Source organism: Physcomitrium patens, chromosome 22 (assembly GCF_059467195.1).
Source record: "Physcomitrium patens ecotype Gransden chromosome 22, ASM5946719v1, whole genome shotgun sequence".
Taxonomy (NCBI): Eukaryota; Viridiplantae; Streptophyta; class Bryopsida; order Funariales; family Funariaceae; genus Physcomitrium; species Physcomitrium patens.
In genome coordinates this window covers 13,056,927-13,066,535 of record NC_143431.1, presented here as the reverse complement: position 1 = coordinate 13,066,535, position 9,609 = coordinate 13,056,927, and the positions used below count along the sequence as shown (strand labels likewise).

Below are 9,609 nucleotides of genomic sequence, written 5' to 3'. Positions count from 1 at the left end.
TTCCGTGCCTGATCGGAAAGCGTTCCACCTGACACCCACACAAACAAATTTCGAAAGTCCGCAAGTTTGAATTTCGACGTGCATCTTCCTGAGCACATGCACTTGCCGACGAAGATTGCCATGCGCGAAACAACTTCACCCAGAATAGTATGAATCTCCAGTCCCCTCATCTTTCTGTTTTGGCCATGTCCGGCCCTTGCAAATCGCAGATTCTGGCTCAAATTAAGAATCCAGTCATTTCCGATTCGGAACAGGATGAATGCGTACATAGATCCCGCTGCCCCTGAGTGGTTGTGAAACAGCAGTGGATCCACTTTTCTGGTCTTTCTTGCCTGGGTCTTCAAACGGTCAGTTCAATGAGCTGGAAGAGCCCCCTCACCAAGATAATCTGCTCGCTGCGGTTGAGAATTCACTAAGCTTTTACTCTAATCATCGCCGGAAAGCCTCAAACGAATGGAAAGGGAAATATTTTTAAAAATAAAAACGGGAAAAAAAATACATTTAAGGTAGTTGCGAGTAATCGACTCCGCTGGGTAATGTAATGTTTGATAGACTCGGGGAAGAGGAACTTCGGATTCAACTTCAGAAAATTCTGCTACTTTACGACAGGCGGTAACCGAGACAGAATTGGTCGGACGGAGATTGGATTTCTACCTCGGAGGGGGTCATGCTCCGCAAGTTTCCGGCGTCCCGATTTAACCAGTGAGGTCGAAGTACATACAACTGGCACCGGTTCACATGACAACGCACACATCGTCAGATTGGAAAAGGATACCTCCGCCATGTCGTGCACGCGCAGCAGACCCACCAATAAGTTTATCAGATGCGATGCCGTCACCGACTTCAAGCCCAGCCCGGACGCGTGGATTGATTGATTCCCGAATGGTGTCAGAATTCATCGGACATGCCAAAGTAACCAACGGGGACACAGCAACGTCGGTAGGTACAGCGAATGATGGACCTTCTCATTTTTATTTGTAAAAACAAATCAATATTGGAATTTCTGCAAAGGGGTAGACACAGATCTCGAGAGACCACTCAGGCCTTGCAACACCTCCGGTACTCTTTCGTGAACAAGCTTTTTTCTACGGGGAATTACTGCGCGGATTTACCGAGGCTCGTTTCCCGTGGATCGTTTGTGCTCAGTCTGCCGCGAGCGTAATGCCGCCAGCTGAATCTCCGGGAGGAGGGGGCTGACACACACAGTCTGGAGGAAGAAGACCATCAACTGACTCCGCTCGGTACAATGCCTGCTACTTACGACGCAGAAATTTGCACGTCGGAGCCAGGGACAAGTGGCGCTGGATCGAAATATCTCACCCCTCGTTTGCTAATCAGTACTATCGGTTATATTTCATGCGCTAGTCAGGGTGTCAGTGGTACATCTCGCTATTTTTGTCCTAGTTTTTTTCACTGGACTGCTCTTTCTTTCTTGTTTTACCCCTCTTTCTCAGACGTTTTGGCTGCAATGTAAGTTTGGATCGTTGATGTTTCATATTTAGCCCGAGGATATTGTTTGTTCAAAGGAAGACTATTCATGATTCGCGGTTACAGTAACTAATTATATTAAAGGATGAGAACTCTCAGAAAATTCCATGTTGTCCTTCAAAGTCTTAGCTTAATGGTCACTGTTACTTTTGGATAGCTCCATCAACATGTACGGCAATAAACATCCATATCCGTTTTACGAAACTATGACCAATCATTGCTTTTTTGTGCCATTTTCTATTTATCTCTCTATCGAAATTAAAAGCATAAACACGCAAGCATACATAGCTACAAATTCACCAGATTCGGACAGTAAGCCAATTGTTGGTGCAACAACCTTTCCACCGACGTCAATTTTTCTTGGACTCGATTTCCTTGCATGTTACAATTGTGTGAACGAAGAAGTGTTGCTCTAGGCGGTGCGTAATTTCAACACTTACAGTTTCATTTCTAAAACATGCGAATTTCTTTTTTTAGAGGAGCATAGCCAGAGGCAAAGTCATTTGTATGTCGGTGGGGTATATACTATTTTTTGTCACCATGTATACATATGTATTAATAAAGAAGAATTCATTGAACATAAATGGAATGGTTTCTCATTTCTCCGAGAGTTGTTGACAAAAACCTAGACTCTAGCTGCCGATGCAAGATTTTTAAGACGCAACGGAAAAGCCCTTGATGAAGCTATGCAACCAGGTGCAAAGGACTTCGGTAGGATGAAACATTATCATAACTGCCAGTTTCTGTACTGGCGGGTAACCGAGATGGTTCATAAAATAAATCCATAACAAAATAAAAGGGAGACAGAAAGACCGGCTACAAGCGATTCATCCCACCTCATCATACCTACTATACACGTTCCTCAGTCGAGGACTTGGCGACAGGACATAGTTTAGTCCAAGTGACCGCTTTCGATCTGCTTGATTTCTCTCCCTCTCTCCTAACATAAAAATTGTGGCAACGAGGCTTTCGGCATAGTTCAGCATGAAGGAATATCGAGACACTTAGCACGACGTGGACAAGATCAAGAGCACGGAGTCCGATAATCACGAAACAGCAATTCTCTTCCTCTTTTCTTCTTTCCGTCGTATGCGCACCTTGCACACACGGCATCTCTCTCTCCATGGTGGCCATTGACGCCATGAGAGATGGCATTATTGTTCTGAACAAAACCACCTACGAGCTATCATGAACTCCATTTCACTGCCCCCATGTGGGCTTCGCTTCATGGTCAAGTGGTTGGAAACCGTATCTTCAAGCAACTCATTCGAACAACATGAACATCATGGCCCACATAGATTGGTGCCTCAGAATCCGATGACGATGACAGTGATGATTCTCAGCCGACCAGACTATTTGCTTTGCACTGGCCGATTCAACCTAAAACCGATGGCCGCTAAATGTATCAGTCTGCCTTCCTCTGCCTCTAGCTGGAAGACGGCACTCTCGCACGCTTGGCAGCAGAAGTGGCCCTCTGCTTCACAAGGGCGGCGAAGCTCTCCCATGGTAGCTCCGGGGGGATTGGGTGCAGCTGGAGCTGCTGCGGCGAGTCCTCAAAATTGTAAGGGATTTTTTTCTTCGTGTAGAAGATGCCCACGTCGTACGCACGCGCTGCCTCTTCCGGGGTTTCATACGTACCCAGCCAGATCTTGCGCTTCTGCGATGTGGGTCGAATTTCCGTCACCCACTTGTTCAATTCAGGCCGGTGACGAACTCCTCTGAAGGCAGTCGTATCGCCAGTGCCAACACTGGCGTCGTCTGTGTCCCATGCCGATGGCATCTTATTCAAATCAATGTTCCGAAATCTAGAAGCATTCCTACCGCTATTGTCCTTCGCAGCTAACCGCATTCCTTTCCTCTCCCCTTCCTGACTGGACTCAGACTTGCACTCTTCAATTTCCTTCTTGACTCTTGAAGAGTCTATTTTGCTCGGTAGAAGCAACCCCTGTTCTCTACCTTTGTTGCTGCCCCCGCAGGAATCCCACCAAGTCTTCGACTTTGGCTTCCCGTGCTCAAGGATGCTTGATATTGTCAAATTCATGAACTGTCCCCGCAGAAACCCTCCCGCTCGGAGCAAATACGTGCGAGCTGCAAAACAGAGAAAGGCCAAAACAAAAATAAAAAATAAAAACAATAAATCAAAACATACTTAGTCCCCACAAACATATATTCCTGAAAAGCAAAAGAATTCAGTTTGATAGCACTGTAATTAGGGCGACCGTAAAAGCTCAACAAAAAGCTTTGTGGAGTCGAGTCATATCCATTCTGACTTCTTGACCTACAAACAATCACAAAGAGTTTCTAATTCGTGCCGGGGGGGGGGAGGAACAAGGCAACCCACCTTTGATATGACCACAACCGCCCAGAAGTTCTCTCCAATCTAGAGATCAGTAAAGTTTTGAGTATATAGATGTGTCGTACGCCCCAACAGAGCTCAGCAGCTAACACGAGTATACAGAGTCATATGGGGCACCACGCACGGGCGATGTGAGGCACCCACGTCGAAATCTGCACGTCGGAAGAGGCAATTAGCAATCAGATAAGACGCGATAAGATATCCTCGACGTCTTCACAGCGCAAACCTAACTTTTGCTACCACCCTTCACGCACCGCATAAGATATCACTTGGCACCAGCCAACCTCTGATGAAATCGAAAGACTACATAAGCAGAGATCAGGAATGATCGATGCTTCACTGTTTATACACGTGTCGTCACCGACACGTAACAAACGCGCAAAGGCAGAGGTCCCCACTGAGCGAGCAAAGCGCGTTGCTAGTCAGATTGCGGGAGCATAAATGGAATGCGAAGACCAACCATTAACCCAAAAGGTACGATACATCCTATGTCACCGACATACTGCCCTATTCGAAATGCAATCGGGAGAAACATCAGCAGGTGCAGCGCGATAATCCAGCAGCAAATGCCACAAGTATCCCGCGCATTGAGTCTAAATGCAAACGCGGCGCCGGTGGAGGCAGGAGTATCGACACCCACACACAGAGCGAAAGAGGCTACCACACAAGACCTGAGAGCACGCATAGCCTGTAACGAAATCAGGCGCATCCAAACTCCCACAACCAACCCCCCAACAGCCAACCAAAGACACAAGCCACGATCGATGACGCAGGCAGTCCCTCCTTAAAAACGCTCAACGCTAACTCACAGTTGACAAACCAAACTCCAACAAATAACAAGCGCGACTGGGCCCTTTCTGCAGCACGGGCACCAACAAGGCGAGATCGTACAGCTCCTACCTCCAACAACCCTTGATCAGCCACTCAACCCGAAGCTCGTGCAACTGAGGTCACACACGGAGACATTCACATGGCGAAGGATGGGATAGGATAGGATGGGATGGGATTGAGCATATACTAAGCAGACTGCGAGTATGAAGGAGCGGAGAAGGAGGAGATGACCTGGGTCCGCACCCAACAGTTCCACACACCGGTTCGGACACCACCACCACCACCACCAGCAACCAAGATGCCTGCGTCGGCAGAGGAATCAAACCAGCGCACGGCGCTAGGGGAACCGATGGCCTCTGCGGTACGATGGTATTTGCTTTGCCTAGAGAGACGGTTGGATTGGAGAAAGAAATGAAGCACATGTGGTGTGGAGGTGGTTAAGATTGTAGAGAAGAAGGGGACTGAGTCAAGGGCGTCGACTTATGCTGCACAGAAATTGCAATGGAAGCATCTACAGAGATGATGGTCGCACCGCGCTGTGGTCATTGTGGTGTGGAGGTGGCAGAGCCTGCTGGGGACCCACCCATTGTTGCTAGTGTCGTAGAGTGGTTTTAGCCCGTTGGGTTCTTCTACCGCAGCACCGCTACCAGCCCAATGCTTCAATTCCGGTTCCCCTCTCCGATGTCACTCACGCTTCATCCCAACCACCGCCTCCTTCTTACGTCCCGGATCGGACCCGACACGCTTCATCCACTCCCTCCCTGTCCATCATCCGTCGCACCCTTTCCGCGTTGGAATTCACCGCCCGCTGCTTCCTCTTTCTTCACGGCGATGGCCGTGGAAGCCAAGCATTTCGTGGCGTTCTGAGACGCCAATTCAGTGTTGAGAATGAGGCGCTCATCGGCCGCGTCGCCCCGTTCGCGACGCTGTCTCCCACCCCACCCCATCCAGGTCACGAACGGGATCGATGCTTCGTCGATATGAACGCCACGTCAATTTGCTGATGTGGAAGTCTCGACCCTGAACCAACAACCGAAAAACTGGAGAGAGGTCCAGTTGGACGAAGAATCGGCACAGCTGGCACTCGCGTGATGGAGGTGTTATGATTGGCTGCACCCATCCTCCAGTTGGAATTTTCTGCCGACGAGGCAATTCGGTGTCGTGATTTTAGAGTGCAGATTGGTCGCAGATAAAGTGAAATACATATATATATATATATATATCTATAGATATTCTGGTTTTATGGCGATGGGGGTAGACATTCTAGAAGCTGCACATTCTATTTGGGTCAAAAAAGTGGGAAAATGAAAACCATAGAACTGACTGACTGACTGACTGACTGTTTGAAAAAATCTTTTTAAAATAGAAATTAAGTGAGTTTTTGTATGGCGTACATGCATCCAGCTGCAATTACTCTTGGAGGATTTCGACCAACCTCCTCCACCAAAACAAATTTAAAGAAGGAAGACGTGAAAATTAAATAAATAAAATAGACAAGGGAAGAATAAGAATAAGAAGAAGAAGAATTTTATACTTCAGAGATGATATTTGTACAATTTATTTATTTTTCTCTTTCTGTGTATTTTAATACAGTATTTGATACTGGAATCGAAATGTAAATAATGAGTTGTTGATTGAATATCATGTCTTTGGTAAAAAAAAAAAGATTCAAAACTCTCAAGTCAGCCAACAAAAACTAATTTATAGTCCTGTTCAATATTGAGTTCGACAATAGACAAGAAACCCATCTATATTTAACAAATATAAAATCACCACATAAAATCAATAGTGTCCATTTTAGAAAAAAGTGACTGTACAAAGAAAATAAAATAAGCGGAATAATAAAGTAGTTTCAAACTCTTACATATTTGAATTGTAGACTTTGCTTACGTACATTCATCATACGTACTTGTAAAGTGTAAAAGATGGACATATTGCACCAATATAAACAATACCCTCAAATAAAACCTTTTTAATAATTTTGATGAGTAACTTTTGATTATCAACTAAAATTTGATATACTTGTCTTTGTAATTGAAGTTAATTCACAACCTTCTTATTTAAAAGAGGTAATAATATCAGTAATAAATAATACCCAGTTATCAGTCGAGTGTTAAATTGTTTCATTAACTATCAACATTTCATATATTTAGCGTATTTAAGTATTTATTTACTTTAAAAATGAGAAGTAAATTTACAAGGTTATCTTTATTTGTTATAGTATTATAAAAAAACAAAAATATAATTTGTATTATGATTCCTCATAGTTTTATAAGAGAATGAAAACTGATTTTGTTCACAATAAAATAAGAAATAAGTTGCTGAATTCAAAAAACTGTTTTAAAAAGTAGCTATAACTCAAATCCACTATTATATATATATATATATATATATACATACACATATAGATTGACGTTCTAATTATTTTCCAAATAACAGTATATAAATTAAAAATTAACACTTTCATATTTGGTATTAATGAAACTTTCATAAGTGTTATTAACCAATGGATCCTTCTAATTTGGTATATAAGAAATCATATTATAAAAGCATTATTATAAAGCATTTAATGAAAAGCATATATATATATACACACATTTATTTGATATACTAAAACATTATGGCACCTTCTTTTTTCATCCATCACATAGATATTTTTTTATGTTTATTATTTCTACATGCAATGTAACTAATTTAGTAATTTCAAATCAAACTTATTTATTTACAAAATTATTTTTTAAATTATTTTTAATGTTATATTTGTGAAACTTCTTTAGAGTATTTTACAATGTCATTTGGATGTTATTAATTATATAATTTTATTCTGCATTCTTTTTTAATTTTAGAATTATTTATTCTTGTTTTTGAAACCTAAATAATTCATTTAGTTTTTTAAAAAATATCATTACAATCATCAATACAATATATAATAGTAACATTAAACCTAACAATCAGATTTATAAGCACATCAACAATTATTATGAGTATATTATTGATTATTATTAAAATGATGATAAGTCTTAAAATACTCCAGTTGAAAATTTTAAAATTCAAGAAATATTATAAATGAAGATTAAAACTTAAAATAAACCTAGATATGGGTGGAGTTTAAAAACCATTCACCAAATTAGATTTGATATTGTATAATATTATTTCTCTATACTAAGATAGTAAGCTTAGTGTGAATCAATTGGAACTCTTGTGGCCAAGTATGACAAATTTCTTATTCATGAAATCTTAAACATTTAAAGAAGCATTGATGGAATTAGTTGGATGTGTTGAAGTAGGAGAACGGGTCCAATTACATGGAAGAATGTGTTGGAATATATATGGTGTAATCTCTTTTCAGGCAATTGGACCTCTATTGATGTCTTGTTTGAAATTCTTATATTTATCTAAAATTGATAATTTAAAAAAAACAAAAAAAACGAAATGTGAATCACAAATTTTCCAGAATGTCTCATTTTTTATATTGAATTCAATTTTGCCAACATAAGAGATAGCAGACTTGGAAAAAAAAAATTGGCCTTTAAAAATTGGTTTCTAAAGATTTAATAAATGTATCTCAGTAAATAAATAAAATATACTTATACACAAACACTTTCATTAAAAGTGTATAAAAATTATTTGATTAATTTCCCAAAAAAAGAGTTTCCATATATATATATATATATATATATATGTGTGTGTGTGTGTGTGTGTGTGTATGTATTTATATATACAGTGTGATAATCACAAGAAAAGAATCAATCATAATATATTTTTTAATTGTATTAATTTCAAAATCTTTTAATGTCTATTTAATATTATAAAAACAAATTGTGCACAAATTATCACATCAATAACATATCTTATCATGTTACTGTGTTAATATATATTTGACTCACAAAAATATTGTGATAATTTAATTCATACATTTATGTTACATAATTAAATAGAGACAACAACATTAAGGATGCTTATTTTTTAAAATCACATATGGTTAGTGTCAAAATAATGAATATGTTATGTTTTAAAAATAAGTCAAAACATAGTTTTAGCCTAAAAATTCTATTTAGTACAGTTTGAAAATATTAAACAAATAATGAAGCAGAAAAAAAGCACCAAAAATGATAAATTTAAGTAATATAAACTCTCAAATGCTAAGACAAACTACAATAACTTATTTTGCTTGTAAATATGTATCTAATATGACATTCTTATTAAACAATAAAATTAGAGTGTTAAATGGGTATATTTACCATACTTCAAAATCTTTTGAAAACAATACTTTGGTCCATACTTTGCTTCTCTTTCTTTTTGTATTCTACTTTCTTTCAATCAACAAATCCAAATCTTAGCTCGACTATTGAAGAATGGTCAAGAAACTCCATTTGATTGATTGATTGATTGATTGAAGGACTTCATGTAATAGAGTGCAAGCAACACAAAAACCTTCCCATCTTTGCATCACTTATTATGTTTCACATGGCACACATGATTCTTCTTCTTCCTCATCTTCTTCATTGCCGTTGCCAACTTTTATTATTATCAAATTGAGTCGATATCTGTTGTTGATGATAAGGCCATATCCAATAACATTCTTAGAAAGAATGCATTATTTACTCCATGCATTGGAATCAGCTTTGCATGTGAGCAGGTGCCTTGACGACGACTACTCAACAATAGCGAAAACCAAGCTGTCTGTTGAACGACTTGACCTCTGCATTTGCCCATCCTCACAATGTGAGCGATTTGAATGTTTGCCTTAGTTACTTTAGTGTGATAAATGGTCAGCCACTCCTTATCATCACCACCCACTAGTATCGAAGCATCTATGGTCAACAAAAAAGGGTTAATAAAGGGGATTTCGGGGGCTCTAGCTTTTGGGGATTTGTTTGCAATGGGATGAGAGGATTTTGGGTGTGGTTTAAGCATTGGCCCTCTTGTGGATG

The 9,609-nt window shown here is 39.9% G+C and overlaps 1 protein-coding gene across 4 annotated transcripts; it reads right to left on the bottom strand.

Moving 5' to 3' along the window:
- Positions 1 to 2,212: 2,212 nt before the first annotated feature.
- On the bottom strand, positions 2,213 to 5,500 carry LOC112275149 (uncharacterized). 4 transcript variants are annotated; one of them, XM_024505238.2, is made up of 3 exons: positions 5,208 to 5,500; positions 3,830 to 3,996; positions 2,213 to 3,576 (listed from the first exon to the last, which is right to left on the bottom strand). In XM_024505238.2, the coding sequence occupies exon 3, from the start codon at positions 3,527 to 3,529 to the stop codon at positions 2,915 to 2,917; it is 615 nt and encodes a 204-aa protein (XP_024361006.1). In that variant the 5' UTR covers positions 3,530 to 3,576; positions 3,830 to 3,996; positions 5,208 to 5,500; the 3' UTR covers positions 2,213 to 2,914. The 4 variants fall into 4 exon arrangements, with proteins under 4 accessions (XP_024361006.1, XP_090102201.1, XP_090102202.1 ...); XM_090246075.1 differs by having other exon boundaries at positions 4,745 to 5,354; XM_090246076.1 differs by lacking the exon at positions 5,208 to 5,500 and adding an exon at positions 4,907 to 5,176.
- Positions 5,501 to 9,609: the final 4,109 nt, after the last annotated feature.